Source organism: Galeopterus variegatus, unplaced genomic scaffold (genome assembly GCF_000696425.1).
Source record: "Galeopterus variegatus unplaced genomic scaffold, G_variegatus-3.0.2 Scaffold560, whole genome shotgun sequence".
NCBI classification, from domain to species: Eukaryota; Metazoa; Chordata; class Mammalia; order Dermoptera; family Cynocephalidae; genus Galeopterus; species Galeopterus variegatus.
The window spans coordinates 558,003-581,198 of record NW_007726671.1 but is presented as its reverse complement, the minus strand read 5'-3'; the positions used below and the strand labels follow the sequence as shown (position 1 = coordinate 581,198).

General features: G+C 37.2%; 1 protein-coding gene across 1 annotated transcript in view; it reads left to right on the top strand.

Moving 5' to 3' along the window:
* Nucleotides 1-23,196, top strand: part of CREBRF (CREB3 regulatory factor) — a 51,099-nt gene that overhangs the window by 12,584 nt on the left and 15,319 nt on the right. Inside the window, exons 2-4 of the mRNA XM_008570036.1 lie at nt 7,083-7,280; nt 9,328-9,453; nt 11,172-12,258. Coding sequence (XP_008568258.1) covers nt 7,272-7,280; nt 9,328-9,453; nt 11,172-12,258 — 1,222 coding nt within the window. The 5' untranslated portion in view covers nt 7,083-7,271. The remainder of the gene's footprint in view (nt 1-7,082; nt 7,281-9,327; nt 9,454-11,171; nt 12,259-23,196) is intronic.

Here is a 23,196-nt window from a genome sequence, read left to right as displayed (position 1 = left end):
ATTCTCTGGTTCTATCTAAAACTGTTTCATGCTCTTATTCTTGTGCTCTGAATGACTTAATTGAAAGATAGCAAGGTTTCAGAGAGATTCCAGTATCTTGTAGTTGATAGTTTTCAGAAATAAAAAGCAGCCCTTCCAATGTTCAACTCAGATTGATCCAGAGGCCAGCTTTAATGGTCATTTTTATTGGTTCCCAAAGGGCTTTAACTAAGCTCCCATATGTTGTCTTTGTAGCCCAAAGATTAAAGTAGGGCAGAAACCTTTGGAAAGGAATTGAACAAAATTCAAACTGAGATGTCCTGTGTCTTCCTCCAAGACTGCATGCAACGGGATTGCAACCCTCGGTGTTGCACCCGCACCATGCTCAGCCAGTGAGCGGGAACCGGTCTCCACATGGGATCCGAACCCTCGGTGGGAGCGACACCGCGCTCCCAAGTGGCGCACTGTAGCAGTGCGCCACCGGGCCGGCCCCATGCATTCCACTTTTTAAAAATTTATTATTTTCTCTTAATTTCTTAGGATTCTCAGTAAAATGTGGTTTTAGTTATTTCATTTAATTAAATTTTTTTGTGGTAAACCTAATTCAACCTCCATATTTTTAAAACTCTCTGAATGCAAGGATAAAAGAAGATTGCTGGACTGACCAGGATAATGAGTTTGTGAGGTGGTATGGCAGAAGGATCACAGCTGTTTATGAGGTCACGATACAATACTACTGCTTTGGCTAGGGAAGTGATCTTTTCTCACCCAGTCTGCAGAAAAAGATATGTCTTCTCCATCTTTACTCTTCTCTTTCCCCTGTCTTCCATTTTTAAAGACTAGCAGCAGCAGGATTTGTAATATAAATAATGTGGGTCTTTTGCTAATAATTCTTTACATAAACTATAACCATCTAGTTTTGAGTTTACCTGTCTGTTTCTAAATTTTGGCATCTAGAGAATTGCTATTGAAGGGTCAAGTAGAGTGATTTGCTTGCAGTTGTGTTTACAAGATTCATATTATATAATAAAGGGGGAACCTGACTCCCCCTTCCCCCAATGTGTTCCTTGCATAGGCAGCCTCTGCTTCCTCAGTGGTTTGGAGATTTTGGGGTCTCTGATTTCTACTGTACCATGGAATAGTAAGCATCTGAAGAACTGTTTAGTTCAATGCTTACAGAGTAGAGTAGTTTTCAGAAGGAAAAGAATTGTTGAGTGAAACATATGAAGTATGGGAGGATGGATGGAATGTGTGGCAGATGGGTCCTAGTTTGCTAAAAAGGTTGGACAAACTGATAAGCTGTCAAACAGGAGCATCCCATGGGGTATGAGCATTGTATAACCTTTTAAATAACCAAACGAGTGCTCTTCTCTTGCTTCCTCTCGCCATGTGATCTGCTTGTACCCGCCGCTCCCTGCCACTTTCCACCATGAGTAGAAGCAGCCTAAGGCCCATGCCAGATGCAGCTGTCCCAGAATCGTAAGACAAATAAACCTCTGTTTTTTATAAATCAAAATAAATAAATAAATAAATAAATAACCAAACGAGTGACTCTCCCTCTCCCCTCCCCCCTCCTTCCCTCCCCTCCACCTCCTCTCCCCTCCCCTCCGCCCCTTCTCTCCCTCCCCTCCCCCTCCCTTGAGGATTAAGCCTTAGGAGAAATGATTTATTTAAATTAGGGTGAGGACAGTTCTGACTTCTTAGGAATGTGGCTTTGATACAGTTTAAAGACAACAGAGAGAGGACCAAGACCTCTGACCATGTGAAAGAAATGATGAGCATGAACCAGCAAGGATTAGGAAAGATCAAAATAAACCATGGTATATGGATTTATGTAACAGTATAAATGTATTAGCATTTCTTACTTAAAAACTTTAAAAAAGATTGTGGTAAAATATATATAAAATTTACTGTTTTAACCATTTTTAAGTGTACAATTCAGTGGTGTTAAGTACATAGATAATGTTGTATAAACCATCACCACTATCTCTTTCCAGAATATTTTCATCATCTCAAACAGAAACTCTATACCTATTAAATAATAACTCTTCCAGCCCATTAACCTCTATTCTACCTTCTGTCTCTACGAATTTGTGTTCTAGACACTTTATGTAAGTGGAATCACTCCCTTTTTTATGGCTGAATAATATTCCATTATGTATATATACTGTATTTTGCTTGTCCTTTCATCTGTTGATGGTCCCTTGGTTTGTTTTCACCTTTTGGCTATTGTGAATGATGCTGCTGTGAACATGGGTGTACACATATCTGTTTGAGTCCCTACTTTAGATTCTTCTGGATATGTATGGTATTGCTGGGTCATATGGTAATTCTGTGTAGCTTTTTGAGGAACTGCCAAACTGTTTCCCACACCAACTGCATCATTTTACATCACCACCAGCAATGCACAAGGGTTTTGATTTCTGTATATCCTTGTCGACACTTGTTATTTTCCATTTTTTGGATAATAGCCATCCCAATGGGTGTGTTGGAAATTTTTTAACATCTACTCTGATGAATGTTGGGTGACTCAGAAGAGCTACTTACCATTTTAAGGGCCAGTTCCCTCAAGTTACTAAAAGGGGGTAGTCATCTAAAACCACTCATTTTAAAGGAGCAACAGGGATTCTGGCCATCATGTACAATATCAGCTTATTCATAAGGTATTTTCATTTATAAAAAGGTTTATGTTCCTTGATGTGAACTTTTTTCTTCTTATGTAGACTCAGGGATCAGTTGAAAACCTTGGATTCAGAAGGGGCACAATTTGGAGCTCTTGGATATGTATAAGCTGCCTGAGGCACACAGTCAACTCTTGGGTTTGGCTTTTAAAGTTATGATTATTGGTTTCTGCAGTCCTATGGATGACCTTTTGTAAGAAGTCCTTTGACTGTACCTATCTATCGTCTTACTTTACCTTTCACCTTGCTTAATATACATGATAAACCTTGACATATGTTAAAACAGAACCCAAAAAACCTAGGGTAGAACCTGCTAGAAAGGGCTGTGAAAGAAATTAAAGCTATGACTGTCTTCAGGTGTTGCAGTTGTTGCTCAAAAATCAATCATTTGCCTCTCCTCATTGCTTCAGTGAGCTAGCTAGTTCTCTTGTTACAGGAGTATTGTCCTGTGCCTGTCTAGGAGCTGTTGTTGAATATTTAAATTTATTTTTTTTACTTTATATTGTTGTTGAATCGACAGGAGTATTGTCCTGTGCCTGTCTAGGAGCTGTTGTTGAATTTTTAAATTTATTTTTTTTTACTTTATATTGTTGTTGAATCGTTTTGAATGAGCCCAGGTAGAGAAAAATCTGTTTGTAGATATTATTTCTGATGGACCACCTTTTTCCCTTGAAAAACCCACAAAACTGTTGGGAACTGGTGAATCAGTGTTGTGAATAAATGGAAGTAACAACTAGAGGAATTCAGTTTTTCCCTTCTTTTTTTGTTTGTTCGTTTGTTTTCTGGCAGAAACACTAGTCTTGAGGGGTAGGCTTGAGGGCAGGGTGGAAGATTTTATGATCAAAATCTTTGATCAAGTTTGAGAAATGGTCTCTGCTATATTCACCTGTTAGTAATTTGTAATGCACATTCGCACCTTAAAGTTTCCATGAAGTCCTGCAGTAAAGGCAGTATATAGTTTTGTTTAATGTGGTGTTTTCCAGACTTCACAATCCTTTCATTGAGTAACCATTTAACATTCCTTGGAACAGATATTCCTCAGGTCACACGGGGAAATTAGGCCATTGCTTTTGATGTATTTTAGTATAAAAATATGAGTTCTGAGTAAAATGTGGATATTCTTGAGTCCAAAGAAGTGTGAAGGCATCCTGAAAAGCGAGTTGTTGCACCTTCTTCCTCAATTTTATTCTGCCATCTAAGCATTAATGGACCCTTTGTATATGGCTCCCTGCTATAGTATATATACAGTTTTGGAACAGTGTATCATGGAAGGTGCTATGTAGTGGTAACTACTGTGGAACCCTTTATTCTTTTTTTCTCTTCCACTTCGGGGTGGGTAATTTTGTTCTTTGTGGTTGTTTCACAATAAATGTTTGGAACAGCACTAAGCACTTCTGGAAAATGGGTTGAAAATGGGGATGAGGATAGTTTGTTGTGAATTTGGGTCATTAGTTTTAGAGACTGGGAGAGTTTTATCACTGAAAAGGGATCCACTGCTTGGAGTAGAATTGGCCCTTACCCCATCCTATTTGCTGCTACTTGAGAGACTAGGAGAAGCAACTAAGGACCTTCAACACCCAGGTGAATGAGCTTAACCCTTTACTTGGTGGATACTCCCCCTTTGGGAATTGGTGTCTTTAAAACTTTTAGCCTTGCAGGCAATAGCTGTCACAGATGTTGAGTTTCTGAACTGGGACAAAGAATGCATTGGCAAAATATAACCATTGATGATAATCACCTTTCCAGATTTATTTAATTATTACATCCTAATGTAATATCTCATTCAGTTCTTGTAACATCCCTATTACATAGTTAAGGGAGAAATAATTCTTATTCCTCAGATTGGAAAGCTTAAGGCATAAATGTAAGCAACTTTTTCTAATTCATAATGCTGTTTAGTTTTAATTATAGAATCAAAACTGGAATCCATTTCTCCTATCTCCCAAACAATTGCTCTATTTGCTAACTGCATTAACTGAAGTTTGTTTTGATGTGTTTAAGTAAAATTTTAAATAAATACTTGTATTTTTATGGAAGTTTTATTAGCCAGGAGAAAGTAGTATTGTCTTTTTTTCTAGAGGTGAGAAAAATGAGGCTTAGAAATATGGTTTTGGGCCGAGCCCGTGGCGCACTTGGGAGAGTGCGGTGTTGGGAGCGCAGCAGCGCTCCTGCCGCGGGTTCGGATCCTATATAGGGATGACCCATAGCACTCACTGGCTGAGCGCGGTGGGGCCGGTCCAAAAAGGACAAAAAAAAAAAAAAAAAAAAGAAATATGGTTTTACCCAATGTAATATAGTTTGTAAGTGAGAGCTGTGACTACAACTTAGCCCTTTTTTGTCCAGTGTTTCCCTGATAAACCACACTATTGGTAGATAGTATCTTTAGTAGATGCCAGTAAGGATATGTTGAATAGAACTCACTCTCCCTCAGTCTTCAATCCTAATGCTAGTAAGGGTAAGTTTTCAGGTTTTAGAGAGTATCAAACTTTTCTCCCAGATCCAGTTTATAGACCAGGATTAGACTGGTCTACTTTGTGGAATGCATGGCTTGAATTAGATGCCTTTTCAGGGCCCAGATGATAGGTCTAGAAAAGGTAACTGACTGTCAGGAATCAGGGGAAGAGTTAGGACTAAGACTACATACCAGTACAGAAGTCTTAGCAAGACTTAGCAAGAACTGGCCTTTGGTCGGGGCAGGGCTCAATCCACTTAGACTGTAGCACTGGACCAAAAAGCATATTTAATTCTGTTTCTAGGCCCGGGTTGGCCACTTGACAGTGTTTCCTCGGCTAGACCAGTGAAGTGGGAGTGAGAGCCTACTGGAGGGGAGAGCCATGCAAAGATCCAGGAAATACAAATTATAGTCAAGTTATTAATCTAATTAAGTAGAACAGTTATTGAGTCTTTTGTTGACTGTTATTTGTTCAGCAAGAAGTCTTTGAAATTGAAATAATGTACCACTCTAATCTTCTAATCCAAAGAATGTGCTAACTGCAGAGGGCAGTTCAGTTTAAATTGGCTCTTTACATCAATTTAAGAAATGATACTGCATCTAGATTGAATGAGAGCAAGGTTAGGGCAGTGGTTTGCAAACTTTAGGGAGGGTCAGAATCACCTGGAGGGATTATTTTTTTTATTTTTTATTTTTTAAAAGATGACCGGTAAGAGGATCTTAACCCTTGACTTGGTGCTGTCAGCACCAGGCTCACCCAGTGAGCAAACCGGCCATCCCTATATGGGATCCGAACCCATGGCCTTGGTGTTTTCAGCACCGCACTCTACCGAGTGAGCCACGGGCCGGCCCATGGAGGGATTATTAAAACACATTGTTGGGTCCCACTTCTAGAGTTTCTGTTTTAGTAGGTTGCGGCTGAGGTCCAAAATTTTGCATTTCTAACAGATTTCCAGGTGGTTGCTGATGTTGATGCTGCTGATCCTGGGATCACCCTTTGAGAACCACTGATCTAGGACAAGAGGATAAGTGGGTATAGCTGTTTAGTTCCTCATGATTAAGGTCTTCACACAGAGGAGAGGAGAAGGGAACTAACATTTAAGCCTCTACCCGATAAAGACCCTGTGCAGATGATTTGCAATCATTCTTTAACTTAACCCTTGAAACCAGTCTTCAAAGTAGTCCTCATTCCCATTTCTCCTCTGAACATACACCTTTTAAAAGTTTGCTGGGGGCTGAGCCCGTGGCGCACTCGGGAGAGTGCGGCGCTGGGAGCACAGCAGCGCTCCCGCTGCGGGTTCGGATCCTATATAGGGATGACCTGTGCGCTCACAGCGCTCGCTGGCTGAGCGCAGTGCGGCTGGTCTCAAAAAGGAAAAAAAAAAAAAAAAAAAAAGTTTGCTGGAATAATTCTTTCTTTAAGGACAGCTTTTACTTATACCTCAAAGAATAACGTTGTTATATACCATTACAGTGGTATATCCATTACAATGGTTATATACCATACAATGTTATATACCATTGCAAATGCAATTTAATGTAGAGGATTTGTTAAGTTCCATTGCTGACTAGGTATTATATATTCATTACTCTTCCTCTAGATTTATGAGATATAAAATCTAGATTAATTTAGCAGTATTTATTATACAATAGATGGAATTAAATGTTGAGACATGTTTTCTCATAAAAAAACATAAAGTAAATGAGAGCTTGACTTTAAGATTAAGTACAATACAACTTTCAGATCACTGGAAAGATGAACCTGTGTTAATTTTGTCAGGGTGATTTTTAAAAACTATTTCCAATTGGTTATTGACCAACTCTATTTTAGAAACAAACAAGTGGAGGAATTCTTGAAAATGCAACCACAGAATTTACTGGCTTAAAGTACTATATTCTTTGTTAATGTTTTTGAAAGCTCAAAGTGTTTTTAATGGAGCTCAGTGAAGTTACTTTGTATTGTTTGACAGAATCGCCCAGACCTATTAAAAAAAGAAAAACAGTGATTTAAGCAGTTGAATTGAAGGCATTCTGGGAAAACCTGCTGTTTATTGTGAAAATCATCGTTGATCTTGGAATTAAAAGTAAAGCTGGAAAGGAATTTACAAACAAGAAAAAAAAGAAGTTTTGAATCGAACTCACAGGATCTGGGCTTGGAAATGCCTCAGGTAAATCATACAGATTAGGTGCAAAGTTTTATATTTTCCCACTGCAGAAAGTCAGTACCATTGGTTCTGTTAAGTCCTCTGAACCTTAACTCCTCTTGACATACTACCTTTTTTGTCAGGGGGAGGTGGGTACGGCGGGGGCGGTGCAAGCAGCTGGCTGGTGTGAGGATCCAAACCCTCAACCTTGGTGTTGCAACACCACACTCTTAACCAACTGAGCTAACTGGCCAGCTCCACATATTACCTTTTTAAGACATCTTATTTCTGGTCTCAGCTAGTTTTGTGTATGCGTTCTTCCTGTCATCTCCTTCTATTTCTTCTTTGTTACAGCTTTGAAGTTTAATGAGCACAATTAATACAGGCAGCAGGTTAGAAGGTAGACAGATCTGCTTTATGAGGGCTAAACCAGCTCTGCTGAAAGTTAATCTGCCATAGAAATCCATTTCCATCTCCTCTGTCGTTGCCTTCCATTTATGCCAGTTGAGTTTAGAAGTAGTAAAGAGGAAATGGTGAGGGACTTCAACTTCTCTATCTCTTTCTCTCATACACCCCCCCCCCCACATATCCATGTATGTGTGTGTGTATAAATGCACCTCACAAAAAACATGTCTAAGAATGTTTATATCTGTTTATATTATGGCATCTACTTTGAATTGATCAGTTTTGGTTTGAGGCAATCACTGAAACAATAAATGAAACCTTATTAGTCCCCATTCCCCTTAAGTTGTTTTATGTGGGTCCATACATTGAGCACAGGAAATCAAAAACTTGCCGGGACTGTCTGGTGACTCAGGGAGGTAGCTAGCAGAGGCAAAGAAAGGAGACTTGCCAGCTGATATTAAAAAGACCAGAGTATACCCTTTTAGAGTTTTTGCCCATTCAAGGTTTAGTTTGCTATTTATTGAATACTTTTTAGGGCTATAAAACTTTTCTCAAGCTAAATTTTTCTAGGAAAAAAGGTCCTGCAGGCATTGGAAGGGTTGGGGGAAAATAATAGGAAAAAAATAAATGGGATCAGAAGTACAAATGAAGAAAAATGTGATTGAAAGAGTATGTAAAAAGGACAGTTTGTGGTAAGTAGAAGGTATATGAGGAGAAAACCGTAAACAAATAGACTTTTTTTTTTTTTTTTGTGGCTGCAACACACTGAGCTAACAGGCCAGCCCAACTAATATTATTTTTAAAACTTTTTGAATAAACTCACAGAAAAAGAACAAAAAGGAAAAGAGAACATTCTATTCTTTCTCCTCCTCTTCTTTCATCCAAGTTTGATTTCATAGTATGGCCGTTCTATTATTTGAGCCACTTTAGGAGTGTGGTCCCTAACTTGATTCTGGAGTGATTTGTGTAGATGTCAAAATGTGAAAAGGAGATGGAGAGAAAACAAGAAGGAGCATTAACTCTGGGTGCTGAGTTTTTTTTTCCCCGTTCTTATTTATTATAGAATGGACTGTATCCTTTTCTGGGATCAGGATTAAGGCTTCAGAACTCATGCCCAAGTTACTTGTCTTACCCAGGAGATTTTTGTGTATTTTGTTGATCCTCTTTCCATCATGTTCCTGGAGGCATTTGTTGGACTAGAGATGTCCAAATTGTCTTCCAGCTTGTTTTAAGAAATAAGACATTGGACTCACTTAGGAGTGTAGAGTGAGACTGGTTTGCTATCTCCTCAGACCCCAGGAAATGGCAGGGAATTCTCTAGTAGATAGAGAGTTCTGTCAGGGAAGGATCTGAAGAAATGTTATGTAGCTAAATAAAAGTATTAATTGGATGCTGTATGTGGACTCTGGTAGCTAAATAAGCTTTAATTTTTAGAAGTCAGATATTATTAACAATTGCTACCCTATTTTTTTTCTGTTTTTAATGTATCTTAGTTATTTTCTTAAGTCCACAGTTTAATACTAGTTAAAGCTCTTAAATGTACTACACAATGAAAAAATAATTGTTTACTGAAAAAAATATGTTAGTGGAGGTTGGGTTGGGACTCGTGTGATAAATTCGTCTTGAAGTAGTCTTTAACTTTGTAATGAAAACCACTCTGTTGTAGCCTAGTGTAAGCGGAATGGATCCGCCTTTTGGGGATGCCTTTCGAAGCCACACCTTTTCGGAACAGACTCTGATGAGCACAGATCTCTTAGCAAACAGTTCAGATCCAGATTTCATGTACGAACTGGTAAGCAACATTTTCTTGGTTTCATCTTTGATTTGGGGTAAAAGTGTTGTGGTAGAGTTTTTTATTTATGAATGCCTGCAAAGGAAAAAGGGTGTGATTGGGCCAAGTTTGATTCTTGCAAGTATACGTCTAGTAATTTTATTTTATTTTATTTATTTTTTTTTAAAAGATGACCCGTAAGGGGATCTTAACCCTTTACTTGGTGTTGTCAGCACCATGCTCACCCAGTGAGCTAACCAGCCATCCCTATATGGGATCTGAACCTGTGGCCTTGGTGTTATCAGCACCGCACTCCCCCGAGTGAGCCACTGGCCAGCCCCCTATGTCTAGTAATTTTAGAAGGATGTATGGACCTGTTGAAAATAGTAATAGAAAAGGTTTTTTGTTTTTGGCAGCTGGCCAGTATGAGGATTGAAACCCTCGACCTTGGTGTTCTAACCAGCTCTGTGCTCTAACCAGCTGAGCTAACTGCCCAGCCCCGGAGAAAAGGTTATTTAAATATCTTCAAGTTCAGTTTCTGATGAAGAGAATGGGAAGTGTCTTTTTTAATATGCCTAACTGCTGAAGGGCTTTTCAGCTGAAAAATTAAGGAGTGATAGCATTGAGTAAGATGTATGACAAAGAGAATGTGAGATAAACATAGCAATTCCAAGTAATATCTGAATATACTTATTTATTCTTGAGGTAAATAGACACTTAAAATTCCTAAGAAAAAACATTAAAAAAAAATTTTAATTACATATAATTTAAGCAATGGAGAAGTATGTAAAAACTGGAAAACAGTGCACAAATCTGTAAATTTACTAAAAATCATTGCGTTGTACACTTAATACAGGTCAGCTGTACAATATATAAAGTATACTTCAGTAAAGCTGTTAAATCACACAAAGACACACAAACAAGCCAAAACAAAACAAGAAAAAACCCAAATGAACAAATTAATTTAAAAATCAAAACAAACTGGAAAACTGAAAACTTCCTTATTTCCTTTCTGATCCTCTACCCTCCAGACCTTTTCCCAAAATGTAACTACTGCTAACAGAGTTTTTTCTTATATATATAAACATGAGTGTGTTTTTTAATTGGATGATATATTTATAGATACAGTATGCTGTAACTTGCTCTTTTGAACATAAAAGTATATATTGAGCAACATTTCATTTTAGTACATTAGAGCTAAACTTCATTCTTTTCAGTGGCTTCAGTCTTACTGTCTAAAGTCACATCTCTAAAATACATGAAGAATATTTTACTCCCCATGCCCAAGAGTTGTTGTAAGGTCTTGAAAAAGATCTTATCATTCCATGGCTGAGTTCTAGCTCTTTTTTGATTTCTTTTTGCCCTTTAAGTTCCCACTTAGGAAGACATATTCTTCATTATTTGCTTCTTAATTGAATCTTGTTTCTAAGGAGATCCCCACATCTTTCTAAGATCAAGAAATGTAAACTTTTTCAGGAAGAGTGTTTATGGTAAAGCTCAAGAGCTGTTAATATTTGGACCATATCTAAGCCTCTCAAAGGATATTTTTTTCCTCTTTTTTTCTTGTCCAAGGAAATGATGATATTATATGGAATGGTAGTGTCTTGTCAGTAGCCTTTATCTTAAAACAGACCAGAGGTCAAGTACTGATTTATCAATTTGATATATGGAAGTGAGGATGGAGGTGAATATTTTCTTCCTAAAATTGGTATGTGATTTCTTTTTTTAACTTTTCTCAGGATAGAGAAATGAACTACCAACAGAATCCTAGAGACAACTTCCTTTCTTTGGAGGACTGCAAAGACATTGAAAATCTGGAGTCTTTCACAGATGTCCTGGATAATGAGGGTGCTTTAACCTCAAACTGGGAACAGTGGGATACATACTGTGAAGACTTAACAAAGTACACCAAACTAACCAGCTGTGACATCTGGGGAACAAAAGAAGTGGATTACTTGGGGCTTGATGACTTTTCTAGCCCTTACCAAGATGAAGAGGTCATAAGTAAAACTCCAACTTTGGCCCAGCTTAATAGTGAGGACTCTCAGTCTGTTTCTGATTCCCTTTATTACCCTGATTCACTTTTCAGTGTCAAACAAAATCCCTTGCCCTCTCCATTTCCTGGGAAAAAGATCACAAGCAGAGCAGCTGCCCCTGTGTGTTCTTCTAAGACTCTTCAGGCTGAGGTCCCTTTGTCAGACTGTGTCCAAAAAGCAAGTAAACCCACTTCAAGCACACAAATCATGGTGAAGACCAACATGTATCATAATGAAAAAGTGAACTTTCACATTGAATGTAAAGACTATGTAAAAAAAGCAAAGGTAAAGATCAACCCAGTGCAACAGAGTCGGCCCTTGTTGAGCCAGGTTCACGCAGATGCAGCAAAGGAGAACACCTGCTATTGTGGTGCAGTAGCAAAGAGACAAGAGAAAAAAGGGATGGAGCCTCTTCAGGGTCATGCCACTCCTGCTTTGCCTTTTAAAGAAACCCAGGAACTATTACTCAGTCCCCTGCCCCAGGAGAGTCCTGGGTCAATTGCAGTGGGAGAGAGTAGCAGCCTTTCTGCCAGCACATCGGTCTCAGATTCATCCCAGAAAAAGGAAGAGCACAATTATTCCCTTTTTGTCTCTGACACCTTGGGTGAACAGCCAACCAAATGCAGTCTTGAAGAAGATGAGGATGACGAGGAGGATGTTGATGATGAGGACCATGATGAAGGGTTTGGCAGTGAGCATGAACTATCTGAAAATGAGGAGGAGGATGAAGAGGAGGAGGATTATGAAGATGACAAGGACGATGATATTAGTGATACTTTCTCTGAACCAGGTATTACAATGCTTGCAGGCTCACCAAACTCATCTTTCTATTACTGTTTTGAAATAGAAAGTTTTTGTTTGGATGATTTCTTTATTTTGGTTTGGGGATTAAATGATTTAATATCTTGGCTTGGATATGTGATTGCTTTTTTCTGTTTAAACGATTCTAAAATGATCACTTTTGCTCATATAGTGGTTTATATACTGATTCCTTGGTGGCTTATTTTTAATTTATCTTATGTTAAGTGACCTGGTTTATCACTGTCTTGAACAGCTATGTAAAGATGCTGAGAATTTATTGGTTTTAAAAAAGTTCCCTTTACGCATGCGTCTCTCTATTATAGTTGAGATAAGTTACAAGTATTTAGAATGGTGGACCAAGTGATGATGGTTTATGTTACTCATGCCTATAACAAACAAAGCCTACTAATGATTAATGTAAAGGAGAGCTTTTTCTTTGTGCTGTGTTTTTATTTCCACAGCATTTTCCCATTTAAGAAAAATACATGCTGTAATTTGAGCATGAAGGAGACTCTGCTTTATATATATACAGCACATATAAATAAAAGACACAAAGAAAATGACACTTATGAGGAACTGGTTCACTTTAGCATTTATATGATTGGACTGTTGCCACTGTTGACTTGTGAAGTTTACTTATGAAAATAGTATTGCCAAGTGGCATACAGTTAAAAATGCACAAAGTGAAGATCTTCAATTTTAAGCATAAGTTACTTTCAAAAACAGTGTTGATACTTATAATTCTGCATAAATACTAAGTTATTAAAAATAAACTTTATAAATTATCAGAGAGCCCTCTTGTTACAATGATGAGTATTGGAATTTCAGACATTGTAAATATCGATATTTAATTTTCTGAAATGTTTTTAAGGCACAGTAGCTATATTGTAGCTAGTGAGCACTATTATTGCTGAAAGACTTTTTTTCTCTTGGTGAAATATTTCTGTTACATCATAAGTGCTTAGATTTATGCAATTGACAAACAAGTTGTTTGATTTAGGTAGAGTTTCAAGTAAGCAAAAAGTACTCTTAAGTTTAATGTGGAGGAAGAAGTTCTGTGCCTTTTTCTTTAATTTACTTTAGAACTCTGTATAGTTGAGATAGAACAATTGTCTACTTACCAGGAAGATTTTTCTCTTGGCAAATTAGTAAAATCTGCTTTGAGATGTTTCATGGAAACTTGTCTTTGTAGCAAGGGGTAATTTATATAGCTCCCTCCCCTAGGAAGATCATAGTTCTGTCAATGAGTGGTCCTTAAAAACTGACAGGTGAGTCCTATTGTTTTGACTCTTCTATTTAGGATTAGGGTGGGAGAGTAGGGGAAGGGTGAGACAGAGAAGGGATGGGTAATAATTAAGGGAAATGGAAAATGTGGGAAAGGAAATCCCCTTACCAGCTGGTGCTTAAAGGAATATATAGATCAGAGGGAGTCAGTAAATCCTACCATCACCAAGGCAGACAAGGACTGTACTATCTACTACTCCACTTTTGGTTGTGGTTTCCTTTTCTTTGACCTCTCCCCACATCCCCAACTTAATTGAGGTATATTTGGCAAATAAAAATTGTATATATTTAAGGTATACAACATGACGTTTTGATACATGTATACATTGTGAAATGATTACCACAGTCAAGCTAATTAATATTTGTCCATCACCTCACATAGTTTTTTTGGTGGTGGTGGTAAGAACATGTAAGTTCTACTGTCTTATCAAATTTCAAGTGAAATGATTACCACAGTCAAGCTAATTAATATTTGTCCATCACCTCACATAGTTTTTTTGATGGTGGTGGTAAGAACATGTAAGTTCTACTGTCTTATCAAATTTCAAGTACATGATACAGTGTTATTAACTATAGTCACCATGCTGTACATTATATCTCCAGAATTTATTTATCCTGCATAACTTAATATTTGTGTCCATTGACCATCATCTCTCCATATCCCCTACCTGCCAGCCCCTGACAACCACCATTCTACTCTCTGTTTCTATGAATTTGACTTTTTTAGATTCCATATAAGTTTAAGTACTTTTTTAGATTCCATATAAGTTTAAGTAAGATTCCATATAAGTATAAGTAAGATCATACAGTATTTGTCTTTTTGTGCCTGACTTATGTTGCTTAGCATAATGTCTCTCAGGTTCATCCATGTTGTTGCAAATGGCAGGATTTTTTCTTTTTTTAAGGTTGAGTAATATTTCATTGTGTGTGTATATCTCACATTTTTTTTTATCCATTCACCCATTTATGGACACTTAAGTCGACTCCATATCTTGTATATTGTGAATAGTGTTGCAGTGAACATGGGAATGCAGATATCTCTTAAAGGTACAGATTCATTTCCCTTGGCTATATCCCTAGAATTAGGATTGCTGGATCATATGGTAGTTCTATTTTTCGTATTTGAGGAACCTCCATATTGTTTTCCATAATGGCTGTACCAATTTACATTCTTACTGATAGTGTACAAGTGTTCTCTTTTGTCCACATCCTCAACAATTCTTGTTACCTTTTTTCTTTTTGATAATAGCCACTCTGACAGGTCTGAGGTGATATCTCATTGTGGTTTTTATTTGCATTTCCTTGATTATTAGTGATGTTGAGTGTATTTTCATATACTTGTTGGACATTTGGGATGTCTTCTTTTGAGAAATATCTATTCAGGTCCTTTGCCCTTTTTTAAATCAGGTTATTTTTCTTGCTGTTAAATTGAGTTCGTTGTATATTTTTAGATACTAACCCTTAACAGATGTATAGTTTGTGAATATTTTCTTCCGTTTCATATGTTGTCTCTTCACAATGATTGTTTCCTTTGCTGTGTAGAAGCTTTTTAGTTTGATGCAATCCCATTTGTCTATTTTGCTTTGTTACCTGTGCTTTTGGAGTCATATCCAAAGGATATGCCCAGACCAATGTCAAGAAGGTTTTTTCTTATATTTTCTTCTAGTAGTTTTACTATTTCAGGTCTTATGTTTAAGTCTTTAATCCTGAGTTGATTTTTGTATATGATGTGAGATAAGGACCCAATATAATTCTTCTGCATGTGGCTATCCAATTTTCCCATCACCATTTATTGAAGAGAATATCTTTTTACACATTGTGTGTTCCTGGCAACTTTGTTGAATGTAAATGCATGAATTTATTTCTGGGCTCTCTATTATATTCCATTGGTCTAAATGTCTGTTTTTATGCCAGTATCATACTGTTTTGATTATGATAGCTTTGTAGTACATTTTGAAATCACATGGTGTGATGCCTCCATTGTTGTTCTTGCTCAAGATTGCTTTGGATATTTGGGATCTTTTGTGCTTCCATAAGAATTTTAGGGTTTTTTTTTTTCCTATTTCTTTGAAAAATGCCATTGGAATTTTGATAAGGATTGTATTGAATCTGAAGATCAAATATTAAAAATAGAACTACCATATGATCCAGCAATCCTACTGTTTTGGGTAGTATGGACATTTTAACAATATTAATTGTTCCAGTACATGAACACAGAATATCTTTCCGTTTATTTGTGTTGTTTTCAGTTTCTTTCATCAGCATCTTACAGTTTTCAGTGTAAAGATCTTAAACCTCCTTGGTTAAATTTATTCGTAAGTATTTTTTTATGCTATTGTAAATGGGATTGTTCTCTTAATTTGTTGGATAGTTTGTTAATGTATAGAAACACAATGATTTTTGTATATTTATTTTTTATCCCACCACTTTACTGGGTTCATTTATCAGTTTTAACAGTTGTTTGGGAGAGTATTTTTAGGGTTTTCTATATGTAAGGAAGATAATGCCACCTGCAAATCTTCGTTTCCTATTTGCATGCCTTTTCTTGCCTCTTTCTTTCTTTCTTCTTTTCCTAATTGCTCTGGTTGGCACTTTCAGTACTATACTGCATAGATAAGTGGTGAGAGAATGGGCATCCTTGTCTTATTCCTGATCTTAGAGGAAAAGCTTTCAGGTTTTCACCATTGAGTATGATGATATAGCCTTACCATATATGGCCTTTATTATGTCGAAGGACATTCTTCCTATGCCTAACTTTTTTTTTTCTTTTTGTTTTTTTTGGTGGCTGGGCAGTATGGGGAACAGTACCCTTGACCTTGGTGTTACAAGGCTGCGCTCTAACCATCTGAGCTAACTGGCCAGCCCCCCATACCTAATTTGTTGCTAGTTTTTTTAATCATGAAAGGATGCTCAATTTTTTCAAATGCTTTTTCTGTATCTGTTTTTGTTTAATCATATGATTTTTATCCTTCATTCTGTTAATGTGGTTTACCTTGATTGATTTGTGTACATTGCATCCCTGCATCCCTAAGATAAATCCCACTTGATTATAATGTATGATCCTTTTAATGTGCTGCTGACTTTGGTTTGCTAGTGTTTTGTTAAGGATTTTTTTCATCAATGTTCATTGGGGATATTGGCCTATAATTTTCTTATCTCGTAATGTATTCATCAGGCTTTGGTATTAAGGTAATGCTGGCCTCATAAAATTTGGAAGTATTCTATCCTTTTCAGTTTTCTCGAAGAGTTGTGAAGGATTGGCATTAATTCTTCCTTAAATATTTGGTAGAATTCACCAGTGAAGCCATCTCAGGTCCTGGCCTTTTCTTAGTTGAGTTTTTGACTACTGATTCAGTCTTCTTACTTTATTAGTCTGCTCAGATTTTGTTTCTTCTTGATTCAGTCTTGGTAGGTTGTATGTTTCTAGGAATTTATTCACCTAGGTTATCCAATTTTTTGACATATACTTGTTCATACTAGTTTGATATAATTGTTTTTTTCTGCAGTATTAGTTGTAATGCCTCTTCTTTCATTTAAAAATGTGAGTCTTCACTCTTTTTTCCCCTAGACTATTTAAAGGTTTGTCAGTTTTATCCTTTCAAAAGAACAACTGTTCTTTCCATTGATCTTTTCTATTGTTATCTAGTGTCTATTTTACTTATTTCTGCTCTGATCTTTATTTCCTTTCTTCTGCTTACTTTGGGTTAGTCTGTTCTTCTTTTTCTAGTTCCTTGAGGTGTAAGGTTCAGTTGCTTACTCGAGATTTTTCTATTTTTTAATGATGCCTGGTCTTAACCCCTGATTTGGTGTTGTCAGCACCATGCTCTCCCAAGTGAGCCAACCGGCCATCCCTATATAGGGATCCAAATCTGTGGCCTTGGTGTTGTCAGCACCACATTCTCTCAAGTGAGCCATGAGCGAGCCCTAAGATTTTTCTTTTTTTTTAATGTATGCTTTTATTGCTATAAACTTCCCTCTTAGACCTGCTTTTGCTACATCCCATAAGTTTTGATATGTTGTGTTTCCATTTTTGTTTGTCTCAAGATAACTTTTTAATTTCTCTTTTTATTTTTTTGACCCATTGATTGTTCAGGAATATGTGGTTTAATTTCTACATATTTGTGAATTTCCAATTTTACTCCTGTTATTGATTTTTAGTTTCATACCATTGTGGTCAAAAAAGATGATTTCAGTCTTCTTAAATTTGATAAGACTTTTTTTGTGACGTAACATGTGATCTGTCCTGGAGAATGTTCTGTTTGCACTTGAATAGAATGTATTTTCTGCTGGTGCTGGTTGGAATGTTCTGTATATATCTGTTAGGTCTATTTGGTCTGTAGTGTTGTTCAAGTCTGCTCTTTCCTTACTGATTTTCTGTCAAGATTATCTATCCATTGTTGAAAGTGGGGTGTTGAGGTCATCTACTATTGTATTACTGTCTACGAGGGTACTTTTAAAAGTTCATGGAAAGATTTGATTATCTTTCAGTTCTATTTTTCCATGAACTTTTTGAAGTACCCTCATGTTTCTTCCTTCAGTTCTGTTAATACTTGCTTTATATACTTAGGTGCTTTGATGTGGGTGCATATATATTTTTAATTGCTAGGCACTCTTGATGAATTGACCCTTTTATCATTACTTAAAGACCTTCTTTGTCTGTTGTGACGTTTTCTGATCTAAGTATAGCCACCCCTGCCTTTTTTGATTATCATTTGTGTGGGATGTATTTTCTTCACTTTCAGCTTATGTGTGTCCTTAAAACTAAAGCGAGTCTCTTGTAGGCAGCATATAGTTGGTTCTAGTTTTCTAACCCGTTCAACCACCTTATGTCTTGTGTGTGTGTGTGTGTGTGTGTGTGTGTGTGTGTGTGTGTGTGTGTGTGTCTGGCCAATATGGGGATTCATACCCTCAACCTTGGTATTATAACACTATGCTGTAACCAACTGAGCTCTAACTGGCCAACCCTTCAATTTATATCTTTTTTTATTGTGTATCCATTAACAAACTATTGTACGTATGGTTACTTCTAATACTTTCGTGTTTTAACTTTTGTACTAGAGTTAAAAGTGAATATGCACCATATTTGCAGTATTAGAACATTCTGGATTTGACTGTATTCTTACTTTTATGAAGTGAGTTTTATACTTTCATGTTTTCATGTTGTTAATTAGCATCTTTTTATTTTAACTTTAAAAACTCCATTAGCATTTCTTGTAAGAAGAGTCTAGTGGTGGTGAACTCCCTCAGCTTTTTTGTCAGGGAAAGTATCTCTCCTTAATTTCTGAAGGACAGCTTTGCTGGGTATAGTACTCTTGGTTGGCAGTTTTTTTTCTTTCAGCATTTTGACTATATCATCTCACTTCTGGTCTGCATGGTTTCTGTTGAGAAAACAATTGATGCTGCTTTCAAAATTCTTTCTGTCTGTGACTTTTGAGAATTTGATTATAAAATGTCCTGGTGAAGATCTTTTTATGTTCAACGTATTTAGTGTGCTTTGGACTTCATGGGGATGTGGATGTTCATTTCACTGTCCAGGTTTGGGAAATTTTCTGTCATTATTTCTTTAAATAAGCTGCCCCTTTCTTTTTTCCTGTTCTTTATGGTATTTCTGTAATGTACATATTATTGTGCTTGATAGTGTCCCATGTGGGTGGCCCACAGGCTTTCCTCACTCGTTTTTGTTCTTTTCTTCTTCTTCTTCTTTTTGTTTCTCTAATTGGATAGTTTCAAACGACCAGTCTTTGAACTCACTGACTCAAAAAAACAGACAAAATAGACTACTTGATTGAGTCTGCTATTGAAGTGCTCTNTTTTTTATTGTGTATCCATTAACAAACTATTGTACGTATGGTTACTTCTAATACTTTCGTGTTTTAACTTTTGTACTAGAGTTAAAAGTGAATATGCACCATATTTGCAGTATTAGAACATTCTGGATTTGACTGTATTCTTACTTTTATGAAGTGAGTTTTATACTTTCATGTTTTCATGTTGTTAATTAGCATCTTTTTATTTTAACTTTAAAAACTCCATTAGCATTTCTTGTAAGAAGAGTCTAGTGGTGGTGAACTCCCTCAGCTTTTTTGTCAGGGAAAGTATCTCTCCTTAATTTCTGAAGGACAGCTTTGCTGGGTATAGTACTCTTGGTTGGCAGTTTTTTTTCTTTCAGCATTTTGACTATATCATCTCACTTCTGGTCTGCATGGTTTCTGTTGAGAAAACAATTGATGCTGCTTTCAAAATTCTTTCTGTCTGTGACTTTTGAGAATTTGATTATACAATGTCCTGGTGAAGATCTTTTTATGTTCAACGTATTTAGTGTGCTTTGGACTTCATGGGGATGTGGATGTTCATTTCACTGTCCAGGTTTGGGAAATTTTCTGTCATTATTTCTTTAAATAAGCTGCCCCTTTCTTTTTTCCTGTTCTTTATGGTATTTCTGTAATGTACATATTATTGTGCTTGATAGTGTCCCATGTGGGTGGCCCACAGGCTTTCCTCACTCGTTTTTGTTCTTTTCTTCTTCTTCTTCTTCTTTTTGTTTCTCTAATTGGATAGTTTCAAACGACCTCCCATGTGGGTGGCCCACAGGCTTTCCTCACTCGTTTTTGTTCTTTTCTTCTTCTTCTTCTTTTTGTTTCTCTAATTGGATAGTTTCAAACGACCTGTCTTTGAACTCACTGACTCAAAAAAACAGACAAAATAGACTACTTGATTGAGTCTGCTATTGAAGTGCTCTGTGATATTTTTTCAGTTCAGTCATTGTGTTCATCACCTTCAGAATTTCTGTTTTGTTCTTTTTTTCCCTATCTTTGTTCAACTGCTAATTTTGTTCATGTATTGTTTTTCTGATTTCATTTACTTGTCTTATCTGTGTTCTCATGTAGATCACTGAGCTTCTTTAAGATGATTATTTTGAATTCTTTGTCAGACAGTTCATAGATATGTATTTCTTCGGGATCACTTACTTGTTTATTTTGGTTCTTTGGTGGTGTCATGTTTCCCTGAATATTCGAGATCCCTGTGGCCTTGAGTTGATGTCTGTGCATTTTGTAGGCATCTCTTCTAGTCATTATAGACTGGCTTTGCCAGAGAAAGCCATTTACTAGTCAGCCCATCCAGAGATTCTGGGCAGGCTGCCAGAGGGGTCTGCCGGCAGACTTGCTGCTGGAGTCCTTGGGTGGGTTGGGTGCTTTGGTGAGCAGTCAGGCAGGCCTGGAGCCTCTGTCCATAGGGGCCATCCTGGTGTCCAGGTTTGTGGGAGCAGGTCTGGAGCCTGGGTCCATGGTGGTCAACCTGTAATCTAGGTCTGTAGTAGCTGACCTGGCACTGAGGCAGGCCTTGAGCCTGAGTCTCTGGGGGTTTGCCTGGCATCTGGAATCCAGGCTGCAGGCCTGGAGCATAGTAGGCTGCTGACCTGATGCTGGGGCAGGCCTCTAACTTGGGTCTTTGGGGGTTAGCCTGGAGCCTGGGGCTGTGAGGACTGGCGTGGGTCCATGGGAACAATCCTGGAGCTTGAGGCTGTGCTTTTCATTCACTTTTTTTTGTTAGTGTGCGTATGCATGTGTGTGTGCGCACGCATGCCGGTGGGGGTATGAAGATCCAAACCCTTGACCTTGGTATTGACACACTGCCACTAACCAACTGTGCTAACCAGCCAACCCTTTTCCTTGACTTTGAACTCAACTTTTTAACTCATCTTTAATCTTTTGACTTAATTCCAACTGGATAGGAGAGTTGAGAGATGTGAAGGTCCATAAACCAGTGTCATAGTTGGTATTGTCCTGTCATGCCACATTCTCTTCCCTTGTAGAAGGACCCTTATTTGTAAGATTGTTGGTCATAAGCAATCAGGTAGTGTCCTTATTCATTAGCTTGCACCTGGCTGGGTCAAGTACTCTTTTTAGACCAAATTAATAATGCTACAAATATTTGGATGGCATTTAATGCATTCACTTCCAGTTGACTTGAAGTAAAACTCTTTTGGTTAGTATTACTTGGACAATTCTCACAAATATTAATGAATGACATGCTTTAACTGCAAAATAAACACAATTTTGTGGTATCATTTGGCCTTTCTTCACATTTGCTAATGAAAATTCCCCCTTTTCTTGGAAGAAAAAGCTAAACAAGCAACTTCAGGGTTGCACAAGTGAATTGTTGGTGATAAACAGGAAGAAATCCTTTGAATCAAACAAGTAAGGATATTTATACAGTTGATCCTTGAACAACGTGGGGATCAGGGGTACTAACCCCCTGCATAGCCGAAAACTCACATACAACTTTTAACTCCTCAAAAACTTAATTGTTAATAGCCTACTGTTGATTGGAAGCCTTACTGATAACATAAAGTTGATTAACACACATTTTTTATGTTATGTGTATTATGTACTCATTCTTATAATAAAGTAGGCTAGAGGGAAAAAAAGTAAGCTTGAGAAAAGAAATCTCCAGAATATTTTAAAATATGTTTATTAAGAAAAAATCTACATTTAAGTGGACCCACACAGTTCAAACCCGTGTTGTTGAAGGGTCAACTGAAGTTTCTTCAGAATTCTAGATTGGACCCACACAGTTCAAACCCGTGTTGTTGAAGGGTCAACTGAAGTTTCTTCAGAATTCTAGTTTCTTCAGAATTCTAGGGTGGGTGGATTGGTTTAATATGCAGTAGACAGTTTACAAAGGCCCTTTTGTGTTGACTAGCTTCCTTGATGTTGTTTTTTTGGCAGATGGCAACAACTGTTCATGAGCCTACAAAGTTCCAGGAAAGGTGCAAAATAGAGTTCAGTCTCTATTCTGGACAGGCTCCCAAGTTTTAATAGAGCCTGTTGTGTGGTCAGGCTACAATTTTGGGGGGCATGAAATTACATGGTTCTAAGACTAAGAATTGGGCTCCCAGAATGAGAGCTTATTTTGTAATCCCCACTAAACATTTTCGCAGTTAACTTTACCATCTTAATGGCAAAGTAGTGAGCACTAACTTTGATAAGATGTGTGATTAGAATTTTAGGCAGTAAATTTGGCCTTCTTTTGACTTTTTTTACAAGTTGAAACATAATTGATTATACATATTTGTGGGGTACAGAGTTGACTATTTGTATTTGTGTTTGATATGTGATGATCAAATCAGGATAATCAGTATATTATCACTGCAAAACATAATCATTCTTTGTGACCATTATCCAATTCTCCCTAACCCTCCTCCCAATCCCCCTTTCCCACCTCTAGTAACCACAGTTCTCTTCTCTTCGGATAGTTCAACATATTATTGTGATTGTTCTTTCTTCTTTTATTGCTTTCCTTCCTTCCCACCCTCCTTCCTTCCTTCCACTTATGAGTGTTGGCTTTCTTTTGATAATCATGCCAGAAAGGAATGAGTTAGATCAGTATGGTGGTCTATCAATTGAAAAGAAAAGGGAAGGGTCTCCATGGGAAATGTTGCATTAAACAAAATCATTGATTTATTAAAAAAAAAAAATTTTTTTTTGAGTGCATATGCAGAGGTGAACAAAACAGATGATCCTTGTCTTCATGGAACTTAGAGTTGAGTGAGTTTATATTTACTGTTATGATTTCTCATTCTTTTTTTTTTGGTGGCTGGCCACCACCGGGATCCTAAACCTTGACCTTGGTACAACACTGT